Source organism: Strigops habroptila, chromosome 8 (genome assembly GCF_004027225.2).
Source record: "Strigops habroptila isolate Jane chromosome 8, bStrHab1.2.pri, whole genome shotgun sequence".
Classification (NCBI taxonomy): Eukaryota; Metazoa; Chordata; class Aves; order Psittaciformes; family Psittacidae; genus Strigops; species Strigops habroptila.
In genome coordinates, this window is record NC_044284.2 from 19,709,236 (window position 1) to 19,726,251 (window position 17,016).

General features: G+C 36.5%; 1 protein-coding gene across 1 annotated transcript; it reads left to right on the top strand.

Moving 5' to 3' along the window:
* Positions 1 to 243: 243 nt before the first annotated feature.
* CCL20 (C-C motif chemokine ligand 20) lies at positions 244 to 2,389 on the top strand. Its single transcript, XM_030495409.1, has 4 exons — positions 244 to 365; positions 626 to 740; positions 1,490 to 1,567; positions 1,864 to 2,389. The coding sequence occupies exons 1-4, from the start codon at positions 284 to 286 to the stop codon at positions 1,889 to 1,891; spliced, it is 303 nt and encodes a 100-aa protein (XP_030351269.1). The 5' UTR covers positions 244 to 283; the 3' UTR covers positions 1,892 to 2,389.
* The last annotated feature ends 14,627 nt before the right edge of the window (positions 2,390 to 17,016 follow it).

Below are 17,016 nucleotides of genomic sequence, written 5' to 3' on the forward strand. Positions count from 1 at the left end.
TATTTCCTTTTCTTTTTGGCTGAATCTTCTAACCTACTTAAAAAAAAAAAAAAATACTCCCCAGCACACTGTTATCTCCAGTTATAGAACCAGGAAGGGGCCGAACCAGGCATGATGGAATTTGGCATGGGAAAACCCACTGATGACAAAGGAACCTGCCCGCAGGTGAATTCCCGCAGCTTCTGCCACCCCTTTATAAGCAGGTGGAGGTGCGGCAAGGCTGGCAGGACAAGCAGGCAGCAGCCAAGCACTCACTAGAGCACAACTGCTGGGTGGAGTGGAAATGGCTGGCTTTAGCAGCAAGAGCTTGGTCCTGGTTTCCGTGCTGGGGCTCCTGGTGCTGCTCCTGTGTGGCACCTCTGAAGGTGAGTGAGCTTGGGCATTTGGCCCCATGAAGTGGTTCTGGGTGCTACCTCACAGCGTGCCAGCCATGCTGGGGTGTGCATGCTCACAGCTGGCAGCAACACAAGGGTGAGGTGGAAGGGAATTGTTTCAGCCAAGTATGCTGCCTAATCCTCCTCTTCTGTTGATGGGGAGCTGGATAGTCAGGGAGCTGAACAGTGAGTGCTCTAGGCAGCATGGTCCAAATGGGTTTTATTTACTTTGTCATTTTGCTTCATTCCAGCACAAAGCAACCAGGATTGCTGCCTGTCTTACACCAAGGTGCGTCTGCCTCGGTGGGCCCTAAAGGGTTATACTGAACAGCTCTCTAGTGAAGTCTGTGATATCCATGCAATCATGTAAGTTACTTTTTAGATCTTCTGGTTTTTTTTTTTTTTTTTTTTCTGCCATGTGTTAGTCTTAGGACGTCTGTTTGGACAGAACAGTAATTTCAACATTATAAGCATGATTTTTCTTGCTTTTTCAAAAGGTTAAATTAACTGAATAAATTGTAATTAATACCTGTAACCAAAAACCTCTATTTGATAAGGACTATTAACATCTAGGACAGCCGTACAGTGTAAATAACAAATCTGACTTTTTAAGAATCAGCTGTGCAAATAATGACATGCTTCATCTCCAGCTGAGGGTCACTCTAGCCAACACAGAGTGGTCCCTTGCCAAAACCTGTTAACAGATTCATAAATGACAAAAATTTGCTTAATTCACAGAGACCTAGTTTTTTTTCCACAAGATTTTAGCCCTTTTAATAGTTGACAGGAACTATTTTCCTCCGTCTCACAAAATACTTCTGGCATCCAGAAAAGCTCTTTGTCTCAACAGTTCCAATAAATTGAACACAACTTTATAGTCCAAAAAATTACTGAAGCAGCTGTTACATTTAAATTTAATTAGGAGTTTCTTTTTGTTCATATAGTGTTGGAGGGGTTGTAGAACATCCCATATTTGTCATTTAGGAAAGCAGTTGTTACTGTTTATTATGTAGAGTAACTATGATGCATGTTTTTGACCAAATGCATCTTCACAGTATTCACTAGCAGGGGTGTCTAATGGTTTACTGATCTCTTTATCATTATTTTTTTTCCAGTTTCCACACCTATAGTGGGCTGAATGCTTGTGTAAATCCTAAAGAAGGTTGGGTGAAGAAGCATCTTCTTTTCCTGAGGTAGGAATCTAAAAATCTACATACTACCAACCTATGAAAACGGAGCATGCATGAAAGCCTGTTTCTTACATCTTCTGAATGCCACTTCTGATGGCAATGCAGAACACATTTGTCTTTCCATCTCTGGTCAGTCATAGCTACTCTTTTTCAGAGTCTTCTTGGAGGCAGTTATGTCACATGTCCCTTTTTCTGTCTGAGCTCTTGTCTCAGGAGGTGCTATACCTTGGAGACAGAAATCTATAATTGACCTGTGGCTGAGGTCATTATTTATGTGTGTTCTCTCACTCTTTTAACAGCCATAAGCTCAAGAGGATGTCAATGTGATACGGTTTCTAGCAGGGAACCAAACAAGCATGGCTGAGGAACTACTTGGTTCAACATCTCAGTTGAGATCGTCTTCTTGTACACTGTTGTGTGCTTGCCACTATCTCTGGCTTCTTTGGGACCATTGAACTTCTTGAGTTGATTCATATTGCATCACTGTGTTGCTTGAATTAAGCATTTTGTTAAAGTTTCTATTTTTACTAATATGTGTATGTTACTAATATGATATGAGTACTATTCAGAAAGGACCACCTTAAGTGGTCGTACAGAGTATGAATTTTGAGTTTATTGCATGTAATTTTTGTTTTGTTCAGCATGTGTTAAGTGGGTTATTTATTCTGTTTATTTTGTTACTTCTTTGGCACAGTCTTATGCCAAAATGTTTTCTTTTGACTGTAGTTGGCATTATAATACCTCTTGAACTATTGTTAAAAAAACTGCTTGTGAAAAAAAATGGAAATTGGAGTTAAAACCAATAAATATTAAAATCAGTCTCTCTCTCTCTGTGATATATTTATTTTTTAATTGAAAAAGGTAACTTCCCCTTGAAATGAATTGCTTTGCTTATGAGCCACCAGCTGAAACAATTATACAAGGGTATTCACACCTGTTAGAAGTTTTGTATTGCTTCTGTAGCTTGTCCTTCCTCTTGTGTCCTTCTTCAGACATGGCTTTGTTGCCACCAAACCTCAGATGCTTTATCCACAGACCTATGACTCATGGGACTTTTTTTAGTTCCTCTTATTCTTGTTGAATATTCTTTTGTAACCAACCTTATTGGAGTTAAAAAAAAAAAGGAAAGTTGGTTACTATGCTCACTAACATGGATTGATCAGGTTGTTATATTATTGGTAGGAAATTTCATGTAAAGCTAGCATGTACATCCATGCATTCCTGAGGATACAAATAAGTATTATAAGCAAGTGCTGTATCTCCAAAATAATCAGATTTTGTATGTTTTTGTAAGTAACCTTCAGTGGCTGATTGAAAGTTCTGCCAGCTCTGAAAATCATGACCATTTCCAGGAACACCTGAATCCTGGTAACTTTGGTGGGGTTGTTCTGCATTTGTGTAGGTAAGTATCTTTTTCCTCTGTAACTTTGGTCCTCAACTCCTAATTCAGCATGTGGAATTTTGTTGAATAATTCGAGATGCAATATTAGATAGTTATATGGGGACTTTTCCCTGTTTATTTATATAATAAAAAAAAATTAATTATTTTTTTCTTGCGAAATGCCAACAAGGCATTTTACTACTGGTTGGATATCATTTGAATAATGGATGTGGGAGCTTTCCCTTCAAAGACTCAGCACAACTTCATGCTCCAGCTCCAAAGCCACCCGTTCTTGCTGTGTTGAGATCGGTCATTCCTGTGCCTGCTGGAGTATTATTATTAAATCCTATTTGTTCAATTCTTTGTTTGTTTGTTTTGTGTTGTTCATTTATTTTTCCTCTTTTTTAATTCCTTTTTTATTTTTTTTCCTAAAGCAATCTTGCAGCATTCCCAGCCAGGACATTGCAGCACTTCATTAGCTTTGGATCTTTGACAGAAAACTTTTTTTATATGGAATCATAATTAGATTTACTCATCTCTTAATATTTTTTCTCCCACTCCAGCACAAAGCAAAAAAATAACTTAGCATTGTATGGAAAGTGATTTTTTTTTTTTTTTTTTTTTAAGGAATAGAAAACCTTCTGCTGATTTAATATTGTTGTTAAAATATAAAACCTGCCACCTCTCATCTGCTGGGCAAGTACTAACAAATTATTTGTTGCATTACTGTTCACTTGATGGTAGCTCCTACCAGTTGAAGACTATTTTTTGTTCCTCATTTCTTGTTTTTTCCACCTCCCACACAAAAAGGGGTTGTAAAGCATGTGCGAATCAAACAGAAAAATGCATGAAGGCCCTTCTTCGCTTGCAGTATTCATGTTTTCAAGTATACCTGAAAACCAGACATTACTGGGTGTGCTTAGTGACAATGACACTTTTAGCTCTGTCATAGGGGTGTTGATAATTGGTCAATTATTTTCAGTTATCAATATCCATGAGCCCACATGTAACTGAACTGCACTTCTGATGAACTGAAGTGCATTGTTCAGCTGTGATTGAGTTGAGAAATGAATTGGGGAATTCATGCACCAAGAAGGGCTTTAGGCTTATGACACTGTCACTTGATTTTAATGGCATACACCCAGCTGGATAAACATCAAAATGATACAGATGATCAATTGTAACAAGCCTTCTGTATGCTGAGCTCAGCTGTTACACCCTGGCAGTCTTTCTCAAAATACCAGGCTACCGGCAACATCCTTTGCCAAAATATGAATCATAAAGGACGTTTTTAGTCTTCAAACTAAAACCAGTGCATTGTGTATGCTAAGTTTACTAAGCAATTATAGTGGTATGATGGTACATAAATGGAAAAGTATGATCTGTGTTCTTATGATCTTGTGATAGCTGTGTTCTGGGAGGTGTCAGGCTTAACTGTCCAGTGTTGCAGTCCTAACTCTGTTAAACGTTTTTAAATTGCTGTGTTTGTTCCTTCTGCATTATCAATTAAAGATAGCTTTCACTCAAAGGTCACCAAGAGCTGCAGGCATTAAAGCATGTAGATATGATATAGAAGAGATATGGTACTGTGGCTGCTATTATATATTAAGCATAGTGTGTTGTCAGGTAGCTACTATCATAAAAAAATTAAAAACCTGAACACTTGTTTAATAGACGTTTAGCTTCCTTGAATTTATAGCATTAATCAGATTATGCAATCCAAAATACATATTTAATGTAAAAACATCAGATGAAATTTAGAATACTCTATGCTTAAAAAGCAAATATGTCACAGGAAAAGTAGAGACTAAAATAATGTTAATTATGATTATTAAATTTAAAACAGAATTTCTATAGTTTTGCTTATATTACTTCAGTTATACCCCTGAAATGAAGAAATAGTTTCATTTGTAAGGGTCTGTGTCTACATGTCTATGTTCCTGAAATTTTGCTACTTCATAAATTTAAATTGAAAACTCTTCTCCTCCCCTACTTTCCCCCGCCTTGTATCTAGGAGACAACTGATAGTCTGGGTTGAGATCCCCTGAAAAAAAACAGATAAGCTCTATGTAGTGTCCCATATACAGAATTTTGCTGGTTACACTTACAATGCATGTCCTATAATAGAGGGGTTTTACCTACTGTCATGACCATACAGTTGCACATACAAGAGTGAGGAAAACAGGGTTTGCACCCTAATCTCTTTGTTAAATCTGTTGTATGACCTTCGGACCCAATTCATCCCAGTGTACTAGGTTTTCACAATACTCCATCTCCTCAACTATCTTGATTTACCTAAAAATCTAAGCTTCACAGTGATTCTTTTTTCTAGCCCTCAAAATTACAGAGAAAGCCATGGAAAACAAAAGAGGAAGAATCAAAGCTAGTTGTATGTGTTTTTGAGTAGCAGGTGTAATGAAATTTAAAGGGAAGGTTAATGCCTGGTTTCTTGCAGTGGACACTGCTTTCTGTTATCAGAAATTCTAATCTTGTGCCACTTTTTCATTGAAAAAAATTGCTGTTCTAGCTGAATCTGAAGATGTGTATGTTCTTTCTATTCAGTTTATATTTTTTTTTCCTTTTTCACTTCTTTCTGCTGGAGATGGATGTAACGTACCACAGGCTTCAGAGAAGGTTTAGCTTGCTCAGAGCTGATTTAACTTGCTCAGGGGCCAACATTAACTGTTTCCTGCGCCATAGTGAATGAGAAGACACTCATAGATAGTTTTATTAAGATAGCAGATATGCTTTTCTGTTTTTTTGGTGTTTCTCAGCCTGTGAAGAATTTCTCACTTGGTAAGACATGCTCATGGTAAGAATAAGGGAGAGACAAATCAGCTTCTGGAAACAGGAACAGCGTAGCCCAGCACTTGGGCTCCCTGGTGGGGAAGCCTGAATGGTAGGGTCAATTTAATATCTAAATAGCTACAGGATAAAGTGAATTAGGAAACAAGAAACATTGAGATAGTGAAACTGGGGGCACAATGATTAGTGAAGACATGTATTAAAGTGTATGAAACAGAACCCAGAGTATTTCTTATTTCTGAGCCAAACTTCAGTTACAATTTGCATCACAAATATACCTATCTTCTCTTCTCTGCATGTGCCCATAAGCCAAGGAAAAACATTTATGTCTATACAAAAATCTTATATGTGGGATGGTCTAATACAACGAAATTGGTCTAGTACAACAAAATTGCATTAGACTCCGCATATATCTTCCAGATGATAAAATTTAATCAAAACATAGATTTTTCTTAAAGGAATATGGCTTGCAAGAGGATAAACTCTGTACCAAAAATTCATATAACAAATACTGAGGTGACAGCAGATAACATCATTAGGTACCAGGGGCAGAGAAACATTACAAACCTGTAAGAAGCAGATAGGACCAGTCAAGCCATCTAATTAGAGTTGTGTCAGTGGAGATGGGTTCAAGAAAGTGGTCCAATTTTCAATGAATCTGTTAATTACAGTCTCAAGATTAAACTAGTAGTTTAATATGCTTGCAGCATCACTCATCAGGCACAAAGCTAGTGAGAATGCCACAAACTTACAAAGTAGGTAAACAGCAATTTGAGAATGACAGATTTAATGTGGCAGATAAATGAGAGCTGTAGAGTGGTCAGTGTGGTGACTTCAACTGTTCTCTCAAATGTGTCGGTCTCTCACATATGAAAAAGCTTTGTTATATAGCTGTACTTAAGGAGTACAAATCAAAATGTTCATTTAAAAGTTTGTCATGCAGATCTGAAAATTAATTATATCTTAGCTATATACTTTATTACTTGATTTCTTCTTTCAAATGTGCGTTTACTAGAGCTGGTTTAAAAATATGTTTATGTGTTCCAATGGTCATCTGAATGTTTCATATTGTAATGACTAGAAATAAATGGTCAAAATGTCTTGCAGAGACAAGCCAAATCTCAAAGATATCTGAGATACTGCAAATCTCAGAGTTGCTCACTCTCTAGCATATTCCAAATTGGTACAGGAGTAGGCAAAAATGTTTTATGAATTTGAAAGTGGCTAGTACTGTTTTAATGCTAATTACAATGAATGGGTGATATACATACATATTGCACATCCATATGAAGTACTTCAAAATGATGGTAAAGAAACTTGGAAAACAAGAAACACAGAATACAATAGAACTAACACACTTAGTGAAGGCATATAGATATGTAGGAAACATGATGATTTATGTGAAATTCTTAATGAATTATTGGCATAATAAAAATGAAATATAGAAGCCCAAATGAATTATTTCAACTTTTTTATTAAAAAAAATGATGAGATGAAAGCAACTTCACTTTAATGAAGCTGTGTTTTTTTAATACAAAGTGGCTTTCACTATTTATATTTTTCAATTCTATTGCAGCGTTACTAGAAATCCTGTTATTTGTTAGGAGCTATCTGCTTCCTCCCAACTCAAAGTGGTTTGTCTCAATTGCTTGTTAGGTACATATAGAAGTGCTTATCTATTTTCCTCTCTAGATGCATCCAGATAACTCACTCACTTTCATTTTGCAGCTCAGACAAGCTGACCACAGAATACTTGCGTAACTACCTGATACCGTCAGCTTCGCTTTAACGAAGTATCTTCAGCCCCCTACAGTCTGGACCATGGAAAAAAGATAAATATACTGTACCTTTTTTTTTTTCCCCTTTTTTTAGGGTTTGTTTTTTTTTTTTTTAATTGAGGTTTTTTGTTGTCAGGTCTGCCCATCAGTGTGGCAAGATTTAAGAGGAAAGTCTTTCCTCTAAAAAGTGGAAAGCAAAGACAAAATTTTTCAGCTAAGTGAAACTTGACTGAAACAAATAAGAATGTATGGAATTTGTCTGACTGCATGGGATACATAAGCAGTTTATCAGAAATGGAAGATGAAAGAAAAGAGCAAAGAAGAGAACTACTGTTCCTTTCTGGTATTTGTTTTTATCTCACTGTAGGTAAACAACACATGCATTCATCCATGTGAACAGAAACTTGTAGGTGACAGACTTTCTAGGCAAATAGTATTTTTTTCTTTTAATTTGAGGTAACTTTAAAATGATGAAAATAGCCATGCGAGAATGAAAAGCAACCTCTGTGAAAGGGAGCACTTTTCTTGTTCTATAACACAGTCAGCTCTTTCTCCCAGAATAGCTCTTACCTAGCAAACAGCAGACTCCCAGAAGATCATGTTCCTTATACAAGTAATATAGTTTTAATATTTTTAATGGCTGTGGTGTCATGATTAGCATTGGAAATAACAGAGCAGAAGTGAGAAGGAGCTCTAACAATGCACAGAGAAGTATATGTGTATAGCGGCGTTTGTTTGGGCAAGAGGAAGCAGGTTATCTACGCCAGAAGAAAACCTTGAAAAAAATTACCTAAACCCACTCAATTCAAAGCAGAAAAAAGGAAATATCAGAGCACAGTCCTTCTGCATCTGACAGACCTGATAATTATGAGAAAGGACAGCACGCAAAAACTCCCCTTAGTAAAAATTCACTGTACCCATTACTAGCATAACAGAAATAGGAAGTGGCTTTCTATATCTTTCCCTTAACTCAAACTACCCTTGGGCTGGCCTTTTTCTCATTTATTTCAACATACCACAGACTGACCTACTTCAGAACAAGTGGGTCATGATACAACTTTAAATCAGGAAGCCTAAAACCCATTTTGCTTTGCAAGCAAGAGTGTGTTTGAGTCAGAAACACTTGCTTCTTGTTATCCTTCTCAGGGTGGTACAGTGGCTTAAGAAAAGAGACGTTTTCAGAACCTGTGCTGGCAGGAAGAACCCAGGGTTCTCAAAAGGGAGCTCTTCATTGACTGGACTTATTTTACTTCATTGTGGCCAACACAGTTGTCTCCAGTGCTCTAGGTAACTGTATATTGCAGCTTTTCAAAGGCTTTGCAATATTGACTGGTACTGAGGTTTAAAGTAGCTTAACTTTCTGCCATTCCTGCCAAATGCTGACATATGCAAAAATGAACAGGGAGCAACTGATGTATAAGTTATCTTTTCAGGCTGATGACATCAATACTTTTGATCTCTGTACATAAAACCTGATTATCTCATCTTGGATGAATGTCTCAGCATACAATTTTTCTTTCCAGTGTAGATATTTTTTGAACTTTCTATGGTGTGTGTGCAGATTCTTTGAAGCTGACTTTTCATGGCTTAGAGGCTGTGTGCATTCTTGGCATGTTAAAAAATATTAGGGCAACAATTTTACCCCAGCAGTCTAAAAAATTTCCTTGTAAAAGTATACGCTAGCTGCCCATTTCCCTGAACTTGAAAAAGAATGGCATTTCTGCTTGACCATCAAGGTTTAGTGATACAGACTTCTCAGTCTGCTGTATCATCAGACTCCTTGCTTGACTATTCCTCAAGTACTCAGCTGTGTTTATGCCCTTTCCTTCACTCCATCACTACAGTCTTTACCTTTGCTGCTTAAAGTCTCCTTCGGTAAACCTACCCAGGCTACCACTCTGGTTCTGTTTTGACAGAAAGACATACTGTTAGTTACCAAGTATTTCTTTTGCAGTCAGGCCTGTATACACATCTCAGTATAGTGTTAGCTCTTTGTCCCCCATTCAGGAGGTCAGCAATTTTTTCTAGTTACTATATAGGAATAAAGAAACATAGCCATTGTGCCAGTGCCTCTTTGGGACGGTCCCGATAAGCTGCTACAAAGTGAAGAGGGACTGGCTTCTCTTGTGACTCCACTGCTCTTGAATCTTCTGTTTACAGAAGCAAGGAAATGAGGTGAGAGCCTCTTTTGACTTATCGTCTTCTAGTGTCATTATTGCCTCTTGATGCCACGTGATGACAAGCTGCGAAGCATGCATGTTCAGATGGAGATTTAGAGAAAAAAAGTGAGGAGAGAATGTGCTGAGCTGCCAGGTACTCATGTCATGCAGCTTTGCGGCATTCCCACTTCAATCTCCCCTGTTTAGACTGGAGATGCATTGTCTGTTTCTGTGTCTCGTGAAAAGCAAACAAAAAAAAAACTTGTTGTTTTATGATATGGAAAACATTGAAAAAATGATTGCCTAAGAATATCACAATAATTGATTCAATGATGCAGATACAACGCTGAAGTAGAGAATTGAAGAGCTGCTAACTACATAGGTTATAGTTGAACTGAAGATACTCATTTATGCTGTTTAGAAGGATGAAGCCTTTAAATCTGACTGAAAAAATTAAATCTGGTACTTCTATTTCATGTCAAGTAATACTGAAGGTACCAAAAAGGCTGCATGAATGTGTGTTTACAAAGAACAAAGGAGGTGTTAATGTAGGAAGTATTACCCATGCCATGTTCAATATTTATGTCCCTTATGTTAAAAGAACAGAAAAATATTTATATTCTGAAATTATAATCTGGGTGGATACATATTATGTTAAACAAATACAAAAAGCTGTTAAGAAACTGACTACCAAGGTTAGGGATTGTTGAAAAAGTTATTTTTGAAAAGGGTTGGTCCAAGTAAGTCAATTCACTCGGAAAAATGTTCAGATTGTTTTCAATGAAAGTATTTCTTATCAGCCTCAGGACTTTCCACATACAAATAAGACAAAAGATTTAAACAAACAAATGGGAACGAAAAACCAAGAGACCACTTTGTCCTCCAGTCATATCCCAAAGTAAATCTGGGATTAGCCATTGTATTTTACTTCCTGGCTTTCAAAAACCAAAGGACTGTCTTCAAAGTGAAGCTGTAGGGAGCTATATGGGTGTTTCTGGAAAAATCACATGTTGTTAAACACCGAGCACAGCTGTCTTCTGTTGACCCGTCAGCAATATGGGCTATGAGGAGATTTACTAAATGAAAATGTGTTCACTGCTTCCCCCTATTGGTGCTCTACAGTAATTCCTGCATAAATCGCAGAAACAGAACGGTTTGCGTTGGAAGGTACCTTAAAGATAATATAGTTCTGACCGCCCCTGCCATGGGCAGGGACACCTTCCACTAGGCCAGGTTGCTCAAAGCCCCATCCAACCTGGCCTTGAACACTACCAAGGATGGGGCAGCCACAACTTCTCTGGGCAATCTGTGCCAGTGCCTCACCACCCTCACAGTGAAGAACTTTCTAATGTCTAATCTAAATCTACCCTCTTTCAGTTTAAAGCCATTACCCCTTGTCCTATCACTACATGCCCTTGCAAAACACCCCTCTCCAGCTTTCTTTTAAGCTCCTTTAGGTACTGGAAGGCTGCTCAAAGTTCTCCTCAGAGCCTTTTCTTCTCCAGGCTGAACATTCCCAACTCAGCCTGTTTTCACAGGAGAGGTGCTCCAGCACGTGATAATCTTCGTGGCCTCCTCTGGTCTCACTCCACTTGACTCAAATTTTTAGTTCTATTAATACATTCATTTTTAATGATTCTATGTTGGTTATCTCTTTTCAAATATATATTTGAAAATATATGTATCTTCTGCCTTTTATGAAACAGTATTTTTATGCTCAAGTATCTGTCCTGAGTTTCCCTTTAAAAAAATTAAGCTGATTAGGTTTATTAATTTTATTTTTCCTTTTTTTTTTTTTAATCTTTTCTTATTTTCCTTACTAATCAAGTGACTATTTGCTTTTCAAATAGCTTCCATATATTTATTATGAAACCCACTTTGGGGGGTTTCGGTTGTGATGTTGTATATTTTTATTGCCGTATTTTGTGCCTGAGAGCAAAATTTGGTCTTTATGACCAAATTCTTGACTCTTTTCAATTACCTCTGCACTGTTCAGAGTGGCTGCACTGTTCAGGCTGGCCTGGTTATGTCTGTCAGGAATTCTCTCAAAAGGCTGGGAGGTATAATTGTTCCTAGGTGCTGTTCACACAGGCTTATGTACAAGTATGTGTTTTAGATGGAGACAAATGATTCTTTTACTTGTCAAATAAGACTTCGCGGAGCAGCAACACCCATAGTTCTGTTTAAACAAAACCTGTAAATAGTTCACAAGTCAATTAGCTATTGGGAAAGGCCCAAACTATTTTCATACTCTTGTCTAGTTGTTCTTCATGTTGTGAAAATTATTGGGGGTTTATGTATTCTGCCGCATACAGTAATACTCATTGTCATTACTTTCTGCCATTATTATTATGTTTGAATTTTGATAGGTTGATTTTCAGCTTACAGACAGCACTTTAATTATTTTTTAGATAAGTAAGCTTTTTAAGAACAATTATTAGAGACACATTTTATGACTTCAAATCCAGGGTTCCATCTATCAGAAAAGAATAGGTTTAATTGTATTTAATTGTGGAAATAAAAATAAAATAACTTCCAGAGATTGCATGTTGCCATATGAAATAATTATTGTTGTATCTTTATTATGTCAGCAGATAGCAATGTGTAGCTGTTTAAAATTGCTGGTCAGTGCTATGCAATTATTATCTTAAATTTACAGAGAAAAGGGAGATGTTTTGTGTTGCTTGGTTTGACTAAAAAAACCTCTTACATGTTGCCAGATATAACTTGGGTTCTGTTGACCAACAATACAGATCTGGGTGAATTCTGCAAAGATCTATGTATTTAACCATGAAACCAGATGTATATAATAAGGCATCTTAAATTTAAAAAGTTTGTTCTCTTTTAAGGTATGCTCTCAACTGAGATAATGCCTTGCTCTTCACAAGCTTTTAAAATTGTTTATTCATCACAGAGACTGACAAATCATTAAATACTTGCTCAAATTCCTGTGTAAATAATGTACTTGTTCTTTGTCAGGTGTAGTGGCATGTTTGAGCTTCTGCATTTGGAAACACTAGAGACAGGCAAACCAGTGCTGGCTTATTTCCTTCACTCACGAATAGTTAGAAGTATGTGAAGAGAACTTGTTTTATGTTTCAGTTCCAATTAAGGCTTGTAAATGAAACATGAGTCTCAGATGCTTCTGAGATACTAATAAAATACAAGAGGTGTGTGGGAGTGAGAGTTTTATTTTTTTGCCAAAAATGTTCCCTGTGTTTGCATTGTTTGGAAATGAGTATTTTCTCCTGTTGCACTGGAGCATAACCTGAAATAAGTGTATAAACCCATCTTTTTTTTATTCCCAGTAATTGTGGTGATGGTGTTGTGTTAGGAATCCTGCAGAGAAACAAGCTTTTGTAACAATTTCTCAGGATTTAAACTATTACCTAGCAATGGTATGCTCTAGTGATTTGCGTATTTTTATCTCAGGGACTGCTGTAGCAGATTTTGCAGAACCAAGGTACATTTTTTTAATATTGTCTCAGGGTTTGATTATTGTATCATTTGTGCAAGCAATTCTTGCTGGCTTAGAGTTCTGTGGATTAAGCAACTGCAGCACTGGGCATTGGAAGAATAGAATTAGTCCCATGATCTGAAATTGAATGTAAACACATCCTGTTTTCCTCCCTTTTTTCATAATTGTTAAATATGGCTGTTGTTCAGAGCTGCCTGCATGGAGCCCTAAACATGTCATGGATCAAATTTCCATAAATTTTCATAAGTATCCATTCTCATATGCAGATAGATACTTGTATACCGTGGCAAAATATTTTTATCGTTCCTGTGTCTTGGTTGCCCATTCCGACTGCTGTAGTTGAAAGTACAACTTGTCTTACTTTCTCTAGAGAACAGAAATTGCTGTTTCCCTAACATAAAATACATTTTCTGTTTTTCTTTACCTCTCTCCATCCTTTATTTGGCCATTGTTATTTTCATTTTGATCAGTCCCTACTTTTTTGAGTAGATGATCTCTAAGCCTCTTTCATTTTCCATTTGGAGACAGGCAGCTAAGAAAGCTAGACATAAGGACAAAAGGTTGAAGCTCCGGTAATATGTCAGTGATTAAATGGTATTGCTCATAAATAATTTCTTATTCATTCTTACACTACAGAGAAGACCTAGTGGACTACTGCTGTATTTTAACATCCTTTTACTTCATTGTCAGCAATTGCTGTAATTTCCCAGGTTATGATTTTATTATGCTTTAGGCTCTAGCAGAAGCCATTTTATAACAGATGCAAGTTGTTCAAATACAAATCCTATATTTAATTAATTTAAATAACAGCCAGCGTATTTAAACACATACCAGATTATGATTTTTTTTTTTTTTTTTTTTGGTCATCTCCAAAGTATCATAGCATGCTGACTTTTATAGACAATGTCTGAAACCATTTTCACTTAAGTTTAATAAACCTTAATGTGTATTATCATGGCTATGAGATCATTTAGGTGAAACATATACATGGTCTGATTAAAAGATCTTAGGAGCAATGTTAAAAAACCAGCGACAGCTTCAGTTAAGGAGAAAAAACACTTCTGTCACAACAGGAGTGGATTTCTCCATTTGGTACTACATGTCTATTATTATTTAGGACATGATTCCTGCCCACAGCAGAGGGGTTGAAACTAGATTATCTTAAGGTCCTTTCCAACCCAAACCATGCTATGATTTGGGTGTCACAGCTGATGAGTAATTTCTATAAAATCCACAGGGTGCCGCTGTATGAATATCAAATATGAACCTGTGCGTCTTTTGTTTTTGCAGTAACTGTTTGCCCTAGATTAGAATTGCTACCTGGTAGGTGAACGGAATAATATGTTAGTCTCTGAAGTTTCACTGTCATTTGCTTCCTGGGGAAGCTGTCGTGTGCAGGTGAACCATTTTGCTTTTCTGCAAAATAGGAGAAATGAATTCCTGTTTTTATATTGAATCATGTTGCTTCTTTCGCTGTCAGATGTCCGCTTTATTATTAAGCAATACACAGTTAACATCAGGAGATAAATGTTAAAGACTTGTTATACGATTTGGAGCACTATATTTTGCTTCTAAATTAAAAGGCTTTATCTAACCTAGAACCTGCTATATCCATGTCTTATATTCTGGTATTAATCTTTACTTTTAAAAAGGCAATTAATAAAATCCTTTTATATATGTCAAAGAAACTAATGTGTGACAAAAATCCGTGCAAAGATCAATAACTAAACTATAACATAAAAGGGGAAAAGCAATGTGTTCTATGATTCTAATATATAGCAAGTGAAAACCTGATAACAACCTTGAGCTACTTTTACATTCAAAGTTCAGAAACAAAAGACTTTTTTTCCTGCTAATCTTTAGGTTTCAATATAGTGTCCCCTGTTACATTTTCTGGGTGCCTCACTTCTGACTGCAGTTGATCACTTCCACTGACTTCAGTGGGAGTGGAGTTCAACTGAAATTTGGGTAAACTGCTTATAAAAAGAGCTTGTAACTGTTGATGAACAGATGTTATCTGATAAAATCACATAACTTCTAGATTCATCTGGAAGTAGATGAGATAACCTCGTTCCTAACATAGGTTAGTCATCAGTTACAAACACTTCTGTGCTAACAGACAGGCACAGTGTCTTGTTTAGAAACTAATTATGTCTGCTATTTTTTTCCCTTAATGTAACTTCTATTTGTGAAATCCTGCTCCAGGATCTTGTGGTGTGGCAAAATGTACCAAAATGCATGCAAGCTTCATCAACTGGGTATTATTTCTGTGAGATCTACTGTCTTTGAAATCACATCTTTTGATAAAACCTGAAAACTATGGAGTACAGAAACAGGAAAATGTTCTCATACTTTCATATGTACTTTCATAGAGGACATAGGGCAGCGATAGTGACTACTGATGGATGTTTCTTATTCCTTTATGTTTCCTGACGCCACCACTGATGGCTGTGGGTTCCAAGTCCCTGTAAACTGACATTTGAAGGGGCAGCTATTCTGCTGCATCTATTCACACATTCAGATATTGTGAACATTTCTGCACTGCAAGAAAAGATAGTCTGACAGTTCTTAAGAAATAGAATAAAACACTGGAACAAACTAAAGAAAAAAGAAGATCATTTCAATCTGTATACAATTTCCCTTGTTTGCTCAATGTTAAAATATTTCTGAAAAATACTGTAACTATCAGAATTTTCTATTTATTGCACATATTTATTCTTGATTTTTTTACATATCTCATTTTTTTCTAGCTGTCATGCATTGCCTCTCATGTTTGAGAGCTAAGTACACAAGGACATCATTCCTTGTATTTGTCTTCATGCTGAGATCTGTACTTCATGTACAGAACTAAATGGAACCATAGAAGAATGAATTTCTGAAATTTTAAGTGTGTTAACTGGTAAACTGAAATGTCAAAGATATATGAAATGAAAACAGTTTAAAATGTTAACAGTTAAAAATGGTTAGTTTCCTTTCCAATGTACTAGGAGCCTATTAGCAATAGGCACAGAATTCTGATTTAAAAGATAAGGGCAAATCCACTGAAACTCAATTTCAATCCAGAATATACTTTTTAACACAAAACGCTATATAATCATTATTTGATAGAGCATTTCTGGAAACTATTTTTGTTTAAATTGCAGATTGCAAGGCCTATATCTAGTGTGGAAATGGTGGTTTACCTTGGTGGAAGGTGAGGTTTGTTTCAGTGGGTTTTTGATTTTTTGAATACTTTGAGACAGTTATCCCTTATAGTGGAGAACATGTTTGCTTATTGAGACAGGCTGCAGTGCTTTTGTTTCCATGTATTGGTTAGCTAAATATTTAAAGGCCTCTCAATTTCTTCTGACTTCAAGAGGAGTTAGATTAGACCCAAGTCTTATGAGTAGTGCCAGCACGTAATTAGTAAAAGATACTAGCCAGCCGCAAACGATCACTGCATGAGACCTGTTTCTGAAAGGCCATTATTACAGCATACATTGCTGACAAGGGCACATCCATAGTTATTCAGTAAAAAAAGGAAAAAAAAAAAAAGAAAAAAAAGAAGAAATGGACACAGTGATAAGGCACCAGAGACCTCAGCTACTGTTTCACTTTACATGGCACCCCCTATTCTTTATTAGCAGAACAGTCATACTGAATAATTATAGAGAATAGGAAGATGACTACATTTTTTTTTTTTTTTTTTAATGTGAAGAATGAATTGAGGAAGTTGTTGAGATTTTCTTCTTGCTTTTTCATAAATAAATATAATGTTGTGGTGATGCCTTTGGCAAATGGCGTGGATAATGACACCTGTTAAAATAAGAGAGTGAGTGTACAGAATAGGCAGGTACACTAAACTGTCTGCA

What these genes read in the sequence shown, in the direction of transcription:
- CCL20 (XM_030495409.1), top strand. Translation starts at nt 284, where the DNA reads ATGGCTGGCTTTAGCAGCAAGAGCTTGGTCCTGGTTTCCGTGCTGGGG. An exon ending in CCTGTGTGGCACCTCTGAAG is followed by an intron (nt 366 to 625) that starts GTGAGTGAGCTT and finishes GCTTCATTCCAG; the next exon opens with CACAAAGCAACCAGGATTGC. An exon ending in TGTGATATCCATGCAATCAT is followed by an intron (nt 741 to 1,489) that starts GTAAGTTACTTT and finishes TTTTTTTTCCAG; the next exon opens with TTTCCACACCTATAGTGGGC.